The 20729-nt window shown below is 38.4% G+C and overlaps 1 protein-coding gene across 3 annotated transcripts; it reads left to right on the plus strand.

The window, feature by feature from the left end:
* Nucleotides 1-11200: 11200 nt before the first annotated feature.
* LOC149262375 (putative polygalacturonase At1g80170) lies at nucleotides 11201-15347 on the plus strand. Of its 3 annotated transcripts, none has more exons than XM_089424233.1 (10): nucleotides 11201-11743; nucleotides 11902-12331; nucleotides 12708-12836; nucleotides 12933-13103; nucleotides 13281-13301; nucleotides 13523-13730; nucleotides 13997-14078; nucleotides 14168-14276; nucleotides 14676-14792; nucleotides 15007-15347. In XM_089424233.1, the coding sequence occupies exons 2-10, from the start codon at nucleotides 12014-12016 to the stop codon at nucleotides 15331-15333; spliced, it is 1482 nt and encodes a 493-aa protein (XP_089280359.1). In that variant the 5' UTR covers nucleotides 11201-11743; nucleotides 11902-12013; the 3' UTR covers nucleotides 15334-15347. The 3 variants fall into 3 exon arrangements, with proteins under 3 accessions (XP_089280359.1, XP_089280369.1, XP_089280349.1); XM_089424243.1 differs by having other exon boundaries at nucleotides 11206-11743; nucleotides 12162-12331; XM_089424223.1 differs by lacking the exon at nucleotides 11201-11743 and having other exon boundaries at nucleotides 11753-12331.
* Nucleotides 15348-20729: the final 5382 nt, after the last annotated feature.

Genomic DNA, 20729 nt, shown 5'->3' on the forward strand with positions numbered 1-20729 from the left:
AATTCATACTGAAAAGACCTTCTGTAGGGTGCGATGAGTGAGAGTAGAAAAATGAGAGAAGAAGTTTGCTAGGCGGAAACTCAAAGAATCTTCTAGAAACTGCTCATATAACACTTGCCTCTCTGAATTCGCCCAGGGCTGAGTAAGTGACTGTGAAATCTCCAAGTGGAACCAAGAACTATCAGTGAAATGACACTAATCAAAATCCTAGAATCTGACTCACTCTCTTGCAAACATCTATATATGGATCCCTCATCGTAGAGATCCAAAGGCTCGAATTTTGTAATTTGTAAGGAAGTGTTGTTGGTTTCTATTTGAAGACATTGTATTGTTGGTTGATATTGCTTTGTATGAGGTGAAGAGGGATTTCATGCTAGGAGGATGATGCTGGATCAGACAACTTAGTTGTAATCCTCTCTTCTACTACTTCGATCAATAAAGCTATTTGAGTGTTCCTCCATATGCTTGTATATCTCTGAATCTTGTATTTGTATATGCATTTATATGATTAATATACATCTGATCCTACATTGTTTATGGTTATATATCTCTATGCTTTGATGGTATTTTGTTGCTTTGACTCTACTGGTGTTCTTTAAAGCGGGACAAGTGAGAAAGGAGTGGTGAAAGCTCTATCAAGGCAGAGAGGAAACAAGAAAGGAAACTAGCGAAAGACTAAGGTTGGTACTCTTTGATTCTCTCTCATCTATCTCTCATAAAGGAAAACACAAGTAACTTTAGTTTGTTTGTTTCTAAGATAGCTACCCATCTTAGTGGGACTAGCAGCTCTAAATGGACACTAGTTTTCCCGATAACACTTTTGTCCCACTAGCCTTTGTTGTTTCCTCTTCCTTGATGGGTACTAGTGTATGCTTAATCCCATCCTTGACAAATTTGTAGCAGTTAGTTTTTCCGTCATGAACAACTTTTTGGTCATACTGCCATGGTCTACCTAGTAGAATATGACACACATCCACAAGCATGATATCACAAGTCACCTTGTCCCTATACTTGCCAATATGGAATTCCACCTCACATTGCTCATCAACTAGCAGTTGATGTCCTTTCTATAACCAAGACACTTTATAGGGAGTTGGGTGCTTTAACATTTTCAAACCCAATTTCTCCACCATCTCTATAGCAACCATATTATCAATGCTTCCACTACCTATAATCATTTTGCAGAACTTTCAATGTGACTTAGAAACAATCCAGAATAATGCCTTTCTCTGGGTTTGGTCAGCTGTCTCCTTTGCTGGTTTCAGCAACACCTTATTTAAGACTAAGGCCTCTCCGGTCTCCAGTACATTCTCTACCTCTTGGGGTGGTGCCTCTGCTTCCTCTGTTTGAGCAAAATATGATCCTCTTTATCTAGCCTATTCACCTTCAGGACACTCAAAGGACCTGTGCCCCCACTTGTGGCACTTGTAACCCTACTAGGCATCTCTTTTCCTATGCCCTTACCCCTTCCTCACTGGTATGGCTTTCCTCCACTTGTGCCCCAACTTGTGTCACTTGTAACCCTAGTAGGCATCTCTATTCCTATGCCCTTACCCCTTCCTCGCTGGTATGGCCTTCCTCCCCTAGTTCTACCTTCCTTTTTTGCTATCCCTCAGGTCTTTGAACTGCTATCTTCTTTGCTGTTGTTGGCAGTCCTACCTCTGCCAAAGGATTGTCCTTTCCCTCTACCAGATCCACGTCCTCTTTTTGCATTCAGCTTCCTAACAATCTTTTCTTCTGCCTTCAAGGAACTCTGGTATGCTTCCTCTATGGTTTTTGGAGAAAGAATACTTATCTCATATAATATCTCCAGCCTTAGGCCATTTACAAACCTGGCTATTTTTTGTGTGGTGTCTTCAACATAACCTGCTCTCAGATTCACCCCATAAAGTTCTTCGGTATATTCTTTCACAGTCACTCCTCTCTATTTCAAATTCTGCACCTGCCGATACAGATCAATCTGGTAATCTTTGGGCAAAAACTTACCCTTCATTTTGGCGACCATTCTGGTCCACTTTTTAATAGGTAACTTATTTGATCTTCTCCTCTCTGCTTGGACACTATCCCACCACAAGGATGCATTTCCTTTCAACTTGGTCGTAGTGAATATAACTTTTCTATCTTCGTTGATCTCTTCACATTCAACATTTGTCTAACTCATTGATCCATTCCAACAACACTTCTGTGGAAAAACTACCATCATAGTTTGAAATCTTAGGCTTTGGCTTATTGCTAGCCAATAAAATTGACCTTAACAATCTGATTTTAGGTCCTTCCTCATCTAATCCATTTGTCATAACTCCAGCTTCTTCCTCACTATTGCCTCCTCCTTCCAGATCCCTTCTCCTTCCTACTTCTACTACTACCAAACGGGCATTCAAGGTCCTAATCTCCTCTCTCAATCATTCATCTACTACTCTTTGAATAGCCCTACCATGACCTCCTCTTCTGACTTCCATTTCATAAAAAAGAGAAAATTAACCCTAACCTGCTCAGATACCAAAATTGGTGGGACCAGCCCTGATCACTTACAACATATCATTAATTGGGTGATTGCGTAGATGATTTTATTATTGATTGGTTTTATGGTGTGGTATTGGTGATTTAATAGTGTGAGGACAACTGTCTTGTCCTCAGGTCTTGCTTCTCTCGCCTCTTCACTATGCCAAAGAAACCCTAGTCTTGGTCATTCTGTAGCTGTTCCAGTGCTCTGCTGCTCCATCGAGGTGAGGTCTCTACTTATCATTCAGGCTTCTGCTCCTTGAGGGCTTCGGCTATCCTGTTCTAGTGATGGTTTTCTGTGAGGGTTTCTGTCAGCAAGTTCTGGTAATGGTTGTGGTTAGCTGTGTCCTGGTCTCTTCTTTCCCTTGGCCATATGGTTCAGTTGTGGCTGTGATGCTCCTTTCTTTTTTGGTTCTGTGTGTCAATTTGAAGCCCGGATTTGCAGGCATGAAACCCTCGGCTTCTGTCCTGTTCTCGCCACCTATCTTGTGGCTCTGTGGGTGCTACTTCAGCTATACTCCTCGGTTGCCTCGGCTCTGTAATTTTTTTTGTCAATGTGTGGTTTTGATTATGCTTTTGTCTTCAATGTTTCCGCCTCGCTATTTGACTGTAGCCTTATCGTTCTATTGCAGGTCATGGTCGTGGGGTGGCTTGACTCTCAGCTTCCTTCCAGTATTCGAGCACACATAAGCTCTCCCTCCATATTTTATGATTTTTCCTGTTTTCTATTGATGCTAACTCTTCTCGCTCCTTGTGGGTAGTGGGCGCTTTAGCGACTCTGACCTTGGTTCGTGGCATCCTCCCTCATTCGCAAGGGCTCGGCTCCTCTAGTTTTTATGGTTCTATTTGTTGGGTTTTAATCGCCTTGTTTGGTGGCCTCTGTAGGTGTACAAGTGGGCTCGTCGACCACTGGTCTCTTGCCATGATGCCTACGTTTTGTATCAGGTAGGGTCATGCCTGATCGTTTCTCTATCTATCTATTTCGAAGGGTTGCTTGTTATGGTTTTTACTTGGTCTGTTGTCATGGGTAGAGTTTTTGGCCTCGCTGTTTCATAGTCTTTGTATTTATGCCTCCGGGCTGTTAACTTATGTAATTATGTCGGCTCTGTGGTTAACTTATGAACTCGTGGTTATGTTTGGCCTATTATGGATGGCTTCTGTTTCGTTGTTCGGTTGTCTGTGACTTTATCTTGGACTGTAAATTTATATATATATATATATATATATATATATATATATATATATATATATATATATATATGCACAGAGATTTTGAAAAGAAAGATAGTAAATGTGAAATGTTACGAGTTCATTGGTACCTGTAGATGCTTGTTGTATTCGACTCTCCTGCAAACCCTCTCTGTTGATTTATGGAACTCGACCGTGTTTTCTTCTTGCCTCTGTGATGATTTCTGCTCTCTGTCACTGTTAGGAAATGGGTAGATGAATTTAATTAAATAACTTTAGGCTACAAATATATGGACTCAGATTTTCTTTCTTCAAAATGATTTCATGCTTCTTTTTATTCAATACTATGATGGATGATTACAATGGCTTTTTCCTTTTCTCTTAAAGATCATTGTACAGTTCTTTAAACTGTCAGTAGTTACATTTTAGTTATTCATTGATAACTATTCATCCTTGGCTATATTCTAAAGTTAATTTGAAACAAAATATAAAAATAACGGTAAATAAAAATAAACAGTGGCTGAGACAACCTTAAGCATAACACAAGGTCCTAAATGATGTTAACTAGAAATTTAAATGGAATTTAAAAAACTAACTGAAACTCCTTCTATCTGTAAAGACAAATATTCCAGCCATGACCTCCCTTATCTGGATGCTCTTGCATCACTTATACTGTAAATTTTCGAAGGTTTACTGACTTATTTTCTTCTGGTGTTTATGTCAGGTATTCACACATCATTTCTTAGTTATTCATTTGACTATGGCCGCTACCCTCAAGGGCTTAAGAGCTTACGGTGTCTTTTTTGATTCTTCCAGGCTGGAATCTTTACTTCTCAACATGAATTTAAGTTATGAAAGCAGTTGGAAATAGAGACCGAGTCTCTTTCCGAGTTTTAAGTTGAAACTAGGTTGAGTTTATTCTTTTTGGTTTTTAATTATTTAACAATGTGGAGGGTTTACTCGAATACCGTGTATGGCACCTTAAATTTTGTGAGAACTCCACCCCTTTAGATAATGGAGGGTTTTAGGGGTTTTCTTCCTAAACAAAGGTCATGAATTATTTATGTGGTTCCTTTTGGGGTCCTAGTTATGTCTACCCATACCGGTTGTCGAGAATGCTTGAATGGAAACGTTGAATGTTTAAATTATTATATTTATAACTTCCTTAATATATTATGCTTGTTATATGTTTTGAAAGGCAATGAAATTATTTTCTTTCTAGCTTTCCTTTTTGGCCAAGAATGCCCTTCATTTTCTTACTCAAGCATTCACTATTTCGATTGACATTTTCTATATGATTTCGATCAAGATTTGTTCAATATAGATTTACTACTGAAAAGCATTTGGTTCATTGTTGTTTCATTGATGCAGTAGTTCAATTTATCATAGCCCGTACCTGCATATGAATAAGTAATTAATGTTCTGATTAAATATTTACTATAGTATATAGGGTTTGCACAGATTATTCTATAGACCTCCTAATAATATCTCACACCGATTGTCTCACAACTGTAGTGTAATAGTTTAACCTTGATATTTAAGAATAGTTGATTGATAATGATTGAATGAGCATATTCTTCCATATTTGCTAATTCTATTTGATAATTTCGTACTTTCTATAATAAACTGTCTATGATTTCATTTATGAGAAGGGTAACTTCTACTTCCCATAATCATGCGTTTTCAGGATATCGCTTTCCTGGTGTTATTAAGATATTTAAGAAATTCTTCTAATATTAGTCCAAAATAACAAGTTCTACTCTATCATTAAATTTGACCTTCACAGTATAGCATTAATCTAGAAAGAAACTACCTATAACACTTATATGTTCAGCCTACAATTTCCAAATACTTCCAGAAAGTATCTCCTCCTAGCAATGACGTCCAAACCCTCCCCCGAGCACTTTCGTTGATTCGCATTTAATATTTCCAGCTACAGTCAAGTACCTTGGACCTCTGGAATCATTTCCTGCCTCAAGTCCTATATTTCTTCTTTGAATGTCCTTGAGAATTCTCCCACTTGTTTGTTCCACCCACCTCTAGGATAGCTCCCCTCGACTCTCTTTTGCTCATCTAAATATCCCTACATGGCAGACGGTTAATTGTTTTCTCTAATAGTTTCTTCTAAATAATATAATAGTTTCTATTTTTGTTAAAGTATCATTACCAACAATTTAGGTAACCATAAAAAATGTTTCTTGCCCTTCCAACCTCAATCACTTAATATTTAACACCATAATGTAATAAAACTTAATGTAACAAATAGTAAATATCAACTGAGTAACCTCAGTAATTTTATGCATTTTGGGGGTATTACATCTCCCCCCCAATAAGAGGAACATTGTCCCTGGTGTTCTCTCTACTTTCGCAAAACAATGACGGATAAGATTTCCACATAAATTCCTCTTCCTCCCAGGTGGCCTCTTCCAGGCAAAAGTGCTTCCATTGCACTTTAACATGGATGATGGCTCACTTCCGCAAGGTGGTTTCTCTCTGATCGAGAATATCAAGAGGTTCTGTCACGAACTCTCCTTCTAGTTCAACCTGCAAAAAAGAAACAACTCATAGTTACAAACCCGTTTTTTTTAAATAGTCTATCCAAATCATGTATCCCACCTAATCGTTTACCTGAATATTTTCCCAGTTAATGATGTGTTGAGGGTTATACACATAATTTTTTAGGAAAGACACATGGAACACATTGTGGACCCAAATGTGGTTTGGTAGCGCAAGCTTATAGCCCACCGACCCAATTCGTTCTGAGACTTGGAAGGGTCCACAGTATTGGGGTGCTAACTTAGCACAACCTCACCACTGTAAGCAACTTATCCGGGGCTTTACTCTTAAGTATACGTGATCCCCCAGTTGAAATTCTCTATATTTCCTCTTTTTGTCTACATACGCTTTCTGTCTATCCTGGGCTGCCCTTATATTTTGTCAAACCTTCTTAACAGTCTCCCCCATTTCTACGAGCATGTTAGGACCCAATGCTAGCTTATTAATTGGATTATTCTAGTCTATGGGCACCCTAAGCTTTCTTCCATACAACACCTCAAAGGGACTCATGCGCAGTGATTCATGATGTCCATTATTATATGAAAATTATACTAAGTGGATATAATCTTCCCACTTCTGTGGTTGCTGCATCACAAACATGTGTAGCATGTCCTCCAACACTTGATTCACCCATTTGGTCTTTCTGTCTGTTTGAGGATGGTAGGTAGTACTAAATTGAATTTGAGTACCCAATCCTGAAAAGAGATTTTTCCAGAATGTGGATGTAAATTTTACATCCATATCTAGAATTACTACCTTGGGTATCTCATGTAGATGAAAACTTCCTTCAAAAATAAGTCTCCGATTTCCACAGTTTTATAAGTGGACTTCACAGGTATGAAGCGAGCAGTTTTACTTAATTTATCTACTACCGCCATAATTGAGTCGTAATGCTTCCTGGTGCAAGGTAAACTGGTGATGAATTCCATCGATATCATTTCCCATTTCCATTCTGGAATGGGTAATGGTTGCAACAAACTTGCGGGGTGCTGGTGTTCTGCCTTCACCAGCTGACACTCCAAACATTTGAACAAGTATTCTATAACATACTTTCTTAACCCAGGCCAAAAATACCCTTTTTTATGGCTAAAAACAGTTTTTGATAACCTCGGTGGCTAGCACATAGTTTTCCATGAAATTCATCCAATATCAATTATTTAACAGAGTTTTGGTTAGGGACATAAATTATGTCTTTGAAAGTGAGGATGTTTTCAGAATTTATATTGAAATCTAATTTTTCCCTTTTCAAAAAGATTCCTTCGTATGTTGCCAAAGAAAAGTGTATTCTAAATCCTTAATAGATGCTTCCTTTATGATCTCAGGAATGTTTGAGTGTACTTGACTGATTTGGACCTCATAAATACAATGTATTTTTCTTCTCAAAGCATCAGCTACTTGATTTTCCTTTCCTTTAAGATGTTTCATATCAAAATCAAGTTCACTTAAAAATGCGGTCCATCTGGCCTATCGAGCATTTAAGCTAGACTGGTTGAAGAAATTTGCAAGATTGCTATGATCTGTTAATAGCAGAAAATTCTTCCCCAACAAATAGTGTCGCCACATTTTAAGTGCATGCAATGCTGCTCTCAGTTCTAGGTCGTAAGTGGAATACCATTGTCCATACTATTTTAACTTCCATGATTCATAAGAAATCACCATTCCTTCATGTGTCAACACTCCACCCATGCCTTCACTACTAGCATTCGTGCAAACTACGAATGAATTTTCAGGATATGCTACCTTTAACACAGGTGTAGTGGTAAGCAGGTGCTTTAATATTTCAAAACTCTACTAACACTCGGTTGTCTATTGGAAAGCACACCCTTTTTTCTCTAAGTAGGTCATTGGAAAGGTGATTTTTGAAAATAACTCAATAAATCTACAGTAGTATCCAGCCAATCCCAAGAATGATCTGATATCAGTGACATTCTTTGGATCTGTCCATTCCATGATTGTTTTGATCTTCTCCGGGTCCACTGCTATTCCATCCACTGATATAACGTGACCCAAGTACGGAATCAGATCTTTGAAAAAATCACACTTGTTGAACTTAGCATACAACTGATTTTCTCGTAGCATTTGCAATATTATCCTTAGATGCTCTTTATGCTCCTCCTGATTCTTAGAGTATATTAAAATGTCATCAATGAAAATCAACACAAATTTATCGAGGTAGGGCTGGAAAATAGCATGCATCAAACTCATAAATGTGGCCAGGGAATTTGTGAGGTGAAATGGCAGCACCACGAGCTCATAATGACCATAACGAGTATTGAAATGTCATCTTGCAAATGTCCTCCTCTTTTATTATTATTTGATGGTAGCCCGATCTTAAATCGATTTTCGAGAATAATTTAGCTCCTTGCACTTGATCAAATAAATCATCAATATGTGGTAAACGATATTTATTCATAATGGTTTGTTTGTTTAATTGATGATAATTGATGCATAATCTTAGGTTCCCGTCCTTTTTCTATACAAATAATATGGGAGCTCCCCAAGGGGGCACACTAGGGCGCATATACCTTTTGTCTAGAAGCTCCTAAAGTTGCATCTTGATTTTTGTTAACTCATGTATGCTTATGCGATAAGTGGCCCCGGATATAGGGGTTGCACCTGGAATTAGCTCGATGGTGAAGTCAATATATCGCTTTGGTGGTAAACCTAGAATGGATTCTAGAAATACATCAAAAAATTCCTGAATGACAGGGATGTTTTCCAAGGAGATCATTTTATTTTTGGTGTTTGTAAACCCCACCTGAACAACATATATTTGGTAGCCCTTTCTGATACATTTCCCTAACTGGTTGGCAGTAATAGGATGTAACATGATATTGGTTTTAATTCATTGGAGTTCCTTCCTTTAGCCTGATTCAACAATAAAACTGATCGTTTTCCATTTGCAATCCACAAGGGACCAACAATTTTCCAACCAGTCCATTCTGATTAGAATGTCATAAGAACCCAAAGGAAGTATATTAAGGTCAACGTAAATAGGTTGCCTTGAAATCATTATGGGACAACGTTCTGTTTTTGCGATTACCCTTCTTTTGTCCCAGTGTCTAATTGAACTAGCCATGGTTTTCAAAACTTCCTGCTATACCGTTGACACTTTTCTAACACCTTAGGACTAACATAACTTAAGCTAGTACCTGGGTAAAATAAAACAGAGATAGGTTTCTTAGCAATCATACCTTCACTTTTGATCATGGTGGATTGAAATTCTACTTGATGATCATCCAGAGCACCATTAATTCTCGGCATTATCCTTGCCACTTCCCCAACTGTGGATGCTTCTTGCAAATTTGATAGTTGCTCTATCCTTCCCTTATGCAGACAATTTTTGTAATAGTGTGTTTCTCTGCATCCTCAGCATTGCAGCGATGGTTTTGATTGCTGGTCATTAACAGATTTAGTAACTCCTTCCAACTGCCTGTTTTCAGAATATTCAATTCTGGGCTGATTCCTGGTTGGAAATTTGCTGAGATGCTTTTGCTATACATTTCTATTATTAGAAAATTTTGAATGTTTTTTGGAATCAAGCTTCTACATGTCTGAATCAACCCCCCTTTAGTTCCTTCATTCTGTTTCATTTGCTGGTAGTAGATGCGAGCTTTCAACACATCATCATCCATTGTCTTGGGGTAGTCAAACTCTAGTTTCTCCTTCATAAAGTTGGGTAAGCTACTGATGAAGAACTTTATTTTACCCTTTTCCTCTTGCATGTAAGGCACATAATGTAGCAATGAGGTGAATTGTGTCACATATTCATCCATAGTTAAGGTTCCCAATCTTAACTCGTGAAACTATTTTTCCTTTTCATCATAATAACGTTCAATTAAATACTTGTCTCTAAAATTCTTTCGGAATTCATGCCATGTAACCTGCTATTTATCGAATTTCCTTACTATTTTGATTTCTTCCCACCACAGGGTGGCCTTACCACTTAACTGATAAACTACCAATCGTGCCTTCATTTTATCTGTGTATTCATAAATATGAAAATATTTTCCCATATCAATTAGCCAATTTTCTAGTTCTTCTTCTGATTCCCCTTCAAACAGTGATGACTTAATCTTTTTAAATTCACCTTGTAATTCAGTTTTCTGCCTTTTTGTTTTGTGCAGATCGGAGACATTGCCTAAGCATCCTTATTTGTCTTCCCCATGTTTCTCAGCTGAATCAACATTTTCCTCTCCATGCTAAGCCGTTGGGGTATTCTTTGAGTCCTCAACATTGGGATATGGATGTGATTGATTCTGTTGACTGGAGAGACTTTTGAGAATTTTCTCCTATTTTAAGCGTAGTCTTTCATTGTCTGTTCTTAAATTTGTCATTTCAGCACGCAACTGCTGAACAATTTAGAGTAATATCGCATTAGCTTAACATGATTCCTCGCCCAACTGTATCCAAATATTAGGATTAGCATTCACATACATTGTTTCGGGCCGATCGGGTGTTCCTGGGTTCCCTTGCATTCTGGCCCTTTTATCTTCTTGATGCGATCTTTGTGTTCACACATACATTTATTTAGTTTATTTTTTTTATTTTTTTTAAAGAACACATTCATTATTTCCCAGGACATAACTATTCCGAGAGAGCCTCAGTGTACAAACCTAAGCTTTGATACCAATTGTAATAGCTAAACACTAAACTTACGAAATAAATATGAAAAATAAATAAAAAATATTGGACCTACACCCACCTCTAGCCTTGGTTACAAGGCTTATCAAATATTACAGAATTATTTATTACATTTATTATTGGGCCCGTAGAGCCATACATCTTTGAGGTTTATAACATGTGAAATGATATTACGCAGATTACAATGTGGGTATGTAGATTGGGTTTTAATGTGAATAGGACTTGTGGTTATCTCTTTGGGCAAGGGCTAACCAGCCATATATTGAGTCATAAATGCCCTTGCCATCTATGTATGTGGTGCACGTCAGTGGGATGGCATACATAACTCCGGCGGGCGACCTCGCGTTTCCGGTGACATACGCGGGACCCACCAACGAGGGCCCGCCCGCCCCGTCTCGTTTTTGACAACGGCGACCCTCCGTTCCCGCGCGCCAAAACGCCATTTTCAAATATCCAGAAATTTCAAATAGCAAGAAACACGCAGCTTCGAATAATTCAACGCATGGAACTGTGAGCGCATACTGATAGGTTCGCACCATTTCTGGTAAATTTAACATCGCGTGTGTTCCGATTGAAGCCAAAATGGAGATATCCCTGGTATCTATTGGCAATCTGAGGGATGGGGATTTACCAACACGGAACAATTCAAAAAATCGGTCTGCGCAATCGGTCTGCGCAAGAGCTCTGTTTCATTCCCGCTACATTCCTGTTACATTCAAACGATTGAAATCTGATTTTGCAGAGACCTGGAAGGAGCATCGAGACCTATATCTTCGCTATTTTCAACGAGAACCAGAAGCCAGGGGCTGAGACAGAGCGTCACTTTGGTGGCTTCAACCCTGATAAAACGCCGGTATACAATCTTCAACCCTACTAAAACGCCGGTATACTCTGTGTTTGAAAATATATTGAAGGTTTAATAGTGGATTAAATCTACAAATGCACTCAAATTGGCCTCCCAAACAGATTGGTATTGAGATATATTAATATTGGCCTTTACATGCCCTACAGTTTCTTGCTCTCGATAATTATTTGATGCCATTAAAGGCATACAGAACCTGTATCGCCACAGTTTCTCCTGCTTTTGATTCATCTGTCATGGTAATCTGTGTGTTATAAATGAATGGAAATGGAGAAGAGTAGTCAGTTAAGTACATTGCTGTTGTTGTTGACAATTGTATGTGGGCAATGCAAGAAAACCCACATTGAAGGCAACCCATTTTCAATATGTGAGCACAGTATTAATCAAGGACGACTGTGGCCAATATCAGGCGAAACAGAAAATTGTTCCCCATTAGCTTCAACCATTGATTTGGCACGCCAGTTCAGCATTGAAGACAGTTCTAATTCTGAAATGAGCGATTGGCTGCCCAGATCCAGTAATGTAGTGTGTGTAGATGAGTTTGGAGCTAAAGGGGATGGAGAGAATGATGACACCAAGGTGAATTTGCATTGCCCACTGATTCTAAAGCATTATTTGATGTTTGTTTGATGTGAGGGTTTACTAGTATCAGCTTTGACCGACTGGAATGTGCGGTAGGTATTTTGCTGTCTTTTGGTTAAGGATCCATGATTACATACATATGTATGTGTAACAGAGGATTTTGTTTTGGGTATGCGTATTGTACATTGTCACTCATATGTTTAGGAAACCCAAATAAGAGAAAGAAAGCCCACAAATTTTTCAGCATATATAGTTGATGGCCTCATAAACTTGATCTACTCTAAATTATTTGCCTTTGGGCATCATGGCTGGATTTGGTCTGGCGCACTTTGTTCCAGAATACTAGTGAATTATGATGAGTGATGTGTTTCAGGCATTTAAGAATGCATGGAGAAAGGCTTGTTCATCGGCTCGTGCAGTTTTCATTGTACCCCATGGAAAGAGGTATCTTGTGAAGCCCATCAAATTCTCTGGTCCCTGCAAATCTGCGTTGACTATGCAGGTACCGTCTTTCCTTGTATAGAGTACTTAGATGGAATTTCAATTTTGATATGGGTCCGATTCATATTGTTTTCCTACGCAATTTGTTTTTTTCCAGGTGTTTGGAACAATCATTGCCCCTGCAGATCCCAGGGTTTGGGATGGATTAAACAGAAGGCAGTGGCTTCGTTTTAAGGAAGTAGATGACCTGACAGTAGAGGGGGGAGGGACATTTTATGGTAGTGGAGAGCAATGGTGGGCAGAATCTTGCAAAATCAAGAAAACAAATGTAAAGGAGGCAAACTCTCATCTTCATAAAATCTCTGCTGCATTAATCGCTAATTTTGGCCTTCCTTTTGCCCCTCTTATATCTAGGTTAATATGTGGCAGAAAGAGTAAGACAAAATTAAGCTGGTTTGCATTGAATATATAAGTTCATGACAAACTTTTTCCTTCTCTGTTGCAGCCATGTCGATCAGCTCCAACTGTACGTACCTCCTCGGCCCTTTTTTTTTCTTTCAAAGCTCAACCCATGAGAGAAAAATAAGTTTGATGCCTTTTAAATTTGCAATACAAGAAAACGAACTGCGATACGATGTGCTTCTGAACTTAGAACGTTAGATGCCGTTATGGCTTTGGAAAATTGGGTCATTGGGGTTGTTTGCCAGTCTGTATGGACTTAGACTATGGAAAATTTGATTCTTTCAGGCAATCACATTCGAATTATGCAACAATCTAAGAATGATGAACCTGACTGTAGAGAATAGTCAACAAATGCATATAAATCTCAGAAAATGTGTTGGGGTAGTAGCCGACCATCCCAAGGTTCTTGCACCTGGTCATAGTCCTAATACAGATGGCATTCATGTTAGCGCTTCCAAAGACGTGGTGATTAGGAATACCATTATTGGAACAGGTATCTCCACAAGACCATTTATTTCTCTTTCGTTAGCTCTGCATAAGCTTCAAAATGCATTCCCTGTGTTGATATTTAAATACTGGGGCCTTCCAACTCCATTAGAACAGGACCACTAACTCGACCTGTAGCTTTTGTTCTACAGTTGGACCTCGACAATTCAAGAGAACTTTGTCTCAGTGGTTGCATATAGGTCTCAATAGTTGCTTCCCATGACTCAATAATTTGTCTTTGGTGCTCTGAAGATTGTTTAAATTCTGATGCAGGGGATGATTGCATTTCCATTGTAAGCGATTCATTTAACATTTGTACTGAAAACATCACTTGCGGACCAGGTCACGGGATCAGGTAATCTGAACTAAGTGGATAAAATTATCAGAATCTAGAATTTCATTGAAAAATCTTGTAATTACATGGGCAATCCTTGATATCAGCAGTATTGGAAGCTTGGGTGAGGGAAGCGCAAAGGCCCAGGTCGCTGATGTGTTTGTACATGGCGCCTTTCTCGAGAATACAACAAATGGTCTCAGAATCAAGACTTGGCAGGTATATTATGTCTGTTCATTCTTTCCTCTGGAGACCAGTAATTCATCACTCTGAACCCCCACAAAGTGCAGAGAGCCACAGGAGAGCTACAGGATAATCATAGTTTCTTAGAGAATAGAATCAATAGATGATGATAACCAGAGAACCTTACTGTGAAGTGTTTGAAAATAGCAAGTAGTCTTTTAAGGATTCATGACCATCTTTTAAGGATACATGACTAAGTGTTTAATGTCTCTCTGCATTTATTTGACCTCAAAAGTTTTTCACAATGACTTTAAATTTGGCATGCTGAAATCCAAGTAAGTTTAATTTGAATGACTCATATTTTTTTGATCACATAGATCTTGCATGCTTTTCCAGGACTGAGTGGACATTAACATTTCACTGATTTATTTGCAGGGCAGCTCTGGCTTTGCTAGGAGGATCACATTTCAAAATGTGCAAATGCAGAATGTCAAACATCCCATAGTTATTGATCAGTACTACTGTGATTCTAAGAAACCATGCTTAAATAAGGTCTGTGAGTCTAATTAGCAAATTTTGATCATGTTGCTCTCATAACATGTGGAAACAGAGTGAAAGATATTTTGTTCCAACCAATGTATATGTATCGTGCTTGGGCTTATTGAATGATAGTAGAGTTGTTTTAAAATACAAGTGGGTAAAGAAGAGGATTGTACAAAAAGAGGGTTTGGAATTTCTAATATTACTTGTGTTGCATCAAGTGCAGACATCTGCTGTGAAAGTGAGTGACGTTGCATTCTTGAACATCAAAGGCACATCGGCAAGCAAAGAAGTAATGAGATTTGCTTGCAGTCAAACTGTTCCATGTGAGAACATTGTCTTAGCTGACATTGATCTTACTGCAACTTCGGGATGCACTCCAACGACATATTGTGAAAATGCCATGGGTTGCACCACGGACTCAGTCAGCCCTCGTCCATGTATTCTGAATTACAACCAAACGGGTATCTACGAATTGAGCATGCTGGTATCAACTGACAGGAGGAAAGGGAAACAAGAAAAAAAGGACTATATTAGCCATTTTCAAAGATGATCTATTCTTTTATATTTATATATATATATATATATATATATATCTATATATATATATATCTATATATATATATATATATATATATCTATATATATATATATATATATATATATATATATATATATATATATATATATATATATATATATATATATATATTATGATCTATTCTTTATATATATAGAGAGGGTAAGGTCTAGTTGACGAGACCTGATGGTTGACTAAGTTGAATATGTAAGTTGGTTGATTGCACACTTGGGTTGACCGACCAGAGTAGTTAGCCAATTGCAACTTACCTTGTAATTGATTCTTCAAGTATAAATATGTGATTTATAGCTGGTTTGCCCATTATTTTGTGTTTTTTGTTCTCTCCTCTGTGTGGGTTTGTCTAATATTTTGTGAATTGTTATATAGTGCTTTGTCCAAGGACATTATTGATAATTGTTTCCCGCAAGTCCCTAGATTACAACATTGGTTTTGTTGTCGGTAGTCCATGAACTCAAATCTGTATCATCGTGCACACATAAATTTTGAGTTTGGAAAAGATTTGTGAGTGGTGGGAGCTTAAGATTAATAACTATACCAAGAATTATGCAAGAACTCCACTGACTCTATCTGAAGCATGAACACAATTCTTCATGGAAACCCACAAATTATTTATAGAAACTATTCCTAAAGAATTATGCAAATATATTAATCGATCTATTTATGAATAAATATGTTCTAGATGATGAAATAATGATAAAAATCATTAATGGAGGTCATACAAACTTACATGAGTGGGTTGAGAAAATTGTTCAAAGACTACTATGAAGACTATTACCCACCATTTTGTGGGTGATATCCTTAGGGGTAATTTTGTTCTCCATGATGGTTCTCAATTGGCAACCACCAGTTCCTTGCAGCCACCAACTAGCTCGTTGTGCCATTTCTTTGCCACTTGAGCCAGCTATGTGGTCCCTCACCTATCTGTCATGATCGTATGTTTGAAAGTGGGCATTCCAAACCTAAAGGTATGCCTTGCCATTTCGTAATTGAGTATTTTAGTTTACTTATCATGGAAACTCTTGGGCATGGACTAATGGGGGGATTCAACGGAAAGAGTGGACTAGGTATGTGCTCTTGTCCCCTAGATCTCTTTTAGGATGTTAACCTTGAACCCTAGTACTGTGGGATCTCTTTTACTAGCCTTTGGGCTTCTGGGATTGTATTACGTGGGAAACCCGGATTTTGGATGTGTGGTCTTGATCCCCGATTCACATATATCATTCCCCTTCCGCTCATTATAGCTCCTTTCATCACTTCTCCCACCTAGGTCCACATTCCTCCACTGGGTCCATATAGAGTCAACCACCCCCTCCCTTTTCCCACATCTTGAGTTGGGCCTGGAATGATGCCCCAGAGGTTGATGCAGCGAAAAAGAAAAGAAAAAGCATATTTGGCCACATTCAATAGGAAAGTGTACCACAAAATGCTAAAGATGGTTGGGACAAACACATTTAGCACGTGGGAAAAAGACATGACATGAGCTCTTCTCCTTCCATGGCCATCACCCTGGTTCCTAGAGGCCTTAGATGAGTCTCCTTCATCATTCAAGAACCCATGATTGTTCCAACCCCTGGTGGGTGATGAACTGTCTCACCTTAAAAGGGGGTATCCACTGCTATACTTTGCACATCATTCTCTCATTCCTTTGAGCCCCGAGTAGTTAACCAAAGAAAATCATAAAAGGTAAAAGACATTCGAAGAAGGGTGGAAAAACCAAGGTTGAGATAACTCACGTACCATTATTGTTCTCCTACACATTATTTACCCAAGTGTGGGTTTTTGTTTTATTAGCTACCCTTGTGCCATGGGATGTGACCCAGGTTGTTCCCATTTGTCCCCTACTCCATTCCATCATTGTATCACATGCCACCACCATTTGAAGGATGTACCATGAACATATCAGCCCCTTTAGAAGCAAAAACTACCTAATATGATGATTTGTTAATTTGTCTTGGAGATTGGAGACATTAGCACATGCCAAAGCTCATTATGGAAGGGCATGCCATTATGAAGTGCCCACTTGTTTTCCATGGTTTGTAAACTCTTTTACTTGATTGCTTTAATGACTTGATATGTTGGAAGGTATGGGGAGGCATTGGATCTTTTGCAAGATTGTAGATGGTTTTGATTTTGGGTTTGGCCTTTCTATATGGGGTCTTAACCATCTAGAGGGTTACATTTGCACATGTAGGGTGTGTGTAGAGAGCCATGGGACTCCATAGCAACAGGTACCATTCCATGGATCCCCAGAGTCATTCAGAGATCGCTTATGGTTCACCTATTGGACGAGGAAGATGCACCTGGTTCACCATGCCTAGCCGGCCCCACAGTCACATTATGCACTTGGAAAATGACCCAAGACTTGTATGGTGATGTGACCTCATTTATACCATCATCCGAGCCCTTGCAGATGGCCTACAAGCATCTTCGATTTGTTTGGAGACCCATAAGGGCACTTATATGCCCCCACACACACTTGGGAGCACCATAGGTTTATTACTTGGAGAACAAGGGGTCACCCCCTTGTCCACTGCTTTGGGAGCCTGATTTCATATTTTGGCACCTATGGACTTCATTAGGCCTCCTCTAAGGCCCATCGACATGTATTATTAAATATTCGACCTCTTGAAGGACATATTCTTTTATTTTGAGCTAGTTTGGTGGGCTTGTCACCAAAAGTTAGTTATCTTGTACATTATTTTATATTAGGGGTTCAATTAGGCTTTATTAGGCAAATTGAATTCATTTGGACATGTATAAATACAAGTGATGTCATTTCATTATAGGATCATCACTTGGATTGGATCATATCTTCTTGTGAGATTTTCGCTATCTTTTGAGGATGAGACTTTTTGGATGAATGGATGAATTTCGATGTTTGGTTATTATTCTTTGTCTTGGAGCTTCTACGATTGGAATATCGTGGTGATTGGATATATGCAAAATCAAGTATGCAAACTAATTGCTTCTGTTGATGTGGCAAGTGAATTAAGGATGTTTGAGGATGGCTAGAATGGTTATGAGATGGTTGGATGGTGTGGAAGACCCTTGGGAGGATTTTGGTGACTTCTTAGAGGTTTTCCATCAATTTGGCCTCAAAACATGCCATTTCAGGAAAACCTACAAGATGTATTAGAAACCTACAGGATTCCCTATAAACCTACAGGATATAACCGAGAGAAAAATGTGAGGTGTTGGAGGTGATGGAAGGCCTAGGAAAGGTGTGTGATGGGTGGAATGGAGTGGGAGAAGGTCTAGGGTCACTTAGAATTCAACATGAAAGATAGTATATGGTTGGATTCGCTCAATGTGCTTGGAAGAAATTCTATGAAAAATGATGAAAACTAGTGAAGGTGATGGTGAAAACAAGGGATGACTAAGGTGGATGGAGTGGAAGGTGGCTACTGGCTATGAAGTATTAATATCCTCCCGAAGCACCTGCTCTACATAAAACATGTATATCTTTCGAAAAGCTATGCAAAAAAGAAACATTTTCGTAAACTAGAAAAGCAGAATTAATGAATTAATTGCCTACATTATGCATGAGGAAAGTTGTTGAAAGGAATGAAAGCATGGATGAGATCTACTGCAAAAATGAATAAGAAAAATATGACAATGGAATCCTACCTTGCAAAACTAACCAAATACTAATTTAAAAACAACAAACTCGAAAGCTCATAAAAGAACTAGAAATTTGTGTTTTTGGGGCTACTTAAGGGTCCCTTCCTCAAGTCATGATCCCAGAGGGAGGAAGTGAGGCCAAGACACCTGCTGACAACCTTATGGTGATCCTTTGATCCCTGATAACCTGCTACTAAAGTAAGGCACAAAAGGAAGCAAGTTAATAAATAACCAATCTAATCTACACTACTTGTAATGGAAATGCATGTAAAAAGAAAATTAACAATGAAGCTATGAAACTACACTAAACATACATATACAAGAAAGAGGATCGTTAGCTGCTAGGGTTGGGCCCTAACCTAAGAGCTTCAGCCCTGTGAGTTAACTTAGTGCTAGCTCAAAACAAAACTCATTCTTATTACCAAAACAACAAATTACATCAATAGAACTTTCACAATTCTGGAGATCGAAAATAGCTTAGAGTTTTACAATAGAAATCTGAATCCTAATGAGGCTCTAGGCCTCTATACTTATACAACTGAAGTCCCCAATGACTTCCTTAAAATCAGGGAGGCTCGGCTCGGGAACCCGAGATAAACTAGCTCTTTGTATCTCACTTGCTCGGCTGCCTTCTAATCCTCAGGACTTGGTTGCTTGCACTCTGAGCTGGTGTGATGGATGGAGGAATATTCAAATGGGGGATAAGTAAGTGAGGAGGATTTACCTCCTAGAATCCCTCTCCCTTGTCCCGTTCGAGTTTTAACCTTATTATTTGCAAAAATTCCTTGATTTTCTCCTTCAATATTGCATTTAATGCATATTAGTCCACCAGGCATAATATCCAACTCTAACTCCTCTCATAAACAAAATATACTAAAAAAACATGTAATAAGTTGTGAGAAAAGTTGGTTTGACTAAGCTAGGAGGTGAATTAAGGCCCATATAATTACACAATTATGAGGCTCATCAGAATGCATGACCTAATTGGTGTTATGATAGCTATTGTGAGAAATATACATTGGTCATGTTGGAAATACTGAGAGGGGGGTTGAATCAATATTTCTTTTCAATTGTTATTTTCTTCAGTCAAAACATTTATATTCAGAACACAAGATGAACAACAAGAATAAATGCTTTTATTAATATAATGTTTGCAATCATATATATATATATATATATATATATATATATATATATATATATATATATATATATGGTTCCAATCTATTGCCAAGCACTAACTTGGACTTTTGTGAGGTTCCAACCTCCAGAGCACCAACTCTGTTTTGTCAAGGAACCAACCTTGGACTTAGGAGCACCAACTCCCAGGACACCAATCCTTCTAGTTCTGAGGCACCAACCTCAAGGGCTCCAACCATCTGCTGTCAAGGCACCAACCTTGGATATAGGAGCACCAACTCCAAAGACACCAATCCTTCCAATTTCTGAGGTGCCAACCCCAAGGGCTCTGACCCAATCTTGTCAAGGCATGTTTGATAGTAATTTTCTACTCCCAAAACTCTTCTTTACTGAATTCTATCTGTTTACAGCTTCACTGTAGTCTCCATGCTATAGCATCAATGGAAACCAGTCTTCATATGAAGAAGCCTTTACAACTCTTCATACTGTCCACATAGAGTCTGCAAAATTTATCTCATGATGATATCAAATAGTCATCATGATCTCTGATAATGTCTCCACACAACTTTAGTGAGTCTACTATTAGC

This window comes from Pinus tabuliformis, chromosome 6, assembly GCF_031772625.1.
Source record: "Pinus tabuliformis cultivar Carrire ecotype Pingquan chromosome 6, CPIR1, whole genome shotgun sequence".
NCBI classification, from domain to species: Eukaryota; Viridiplantae; Streptophyta; class Pinopsida; order Pinales; family Pinaceae; genus Pinus; species Pinus tabuliformis.

Bases quoted from the DNA above. Each gene is read 5' to 3' on its own strand.
- LOC149262375 (XM_089424233.1), top strand. From the start codon at position 12,014: ATGGAAATGGAGAAGAGTAGTCAGTTAAGTACATTGCTGTTGTTGTTG. The intron at 12,837-12,932 runs GTACCGTCTTTC...GTTTTTTTCCAG, and splicing joins AATCTGCGTTGACTATGCAG to GTGTTTGGAACAATCATTGC. The intron at 13,731-13,996 runs GTATCTCCACAA...ATTCTGATGCAG, and splicing joins GAATACCATTATTGGAACAG to GGGATGATTGCATTTCCATT.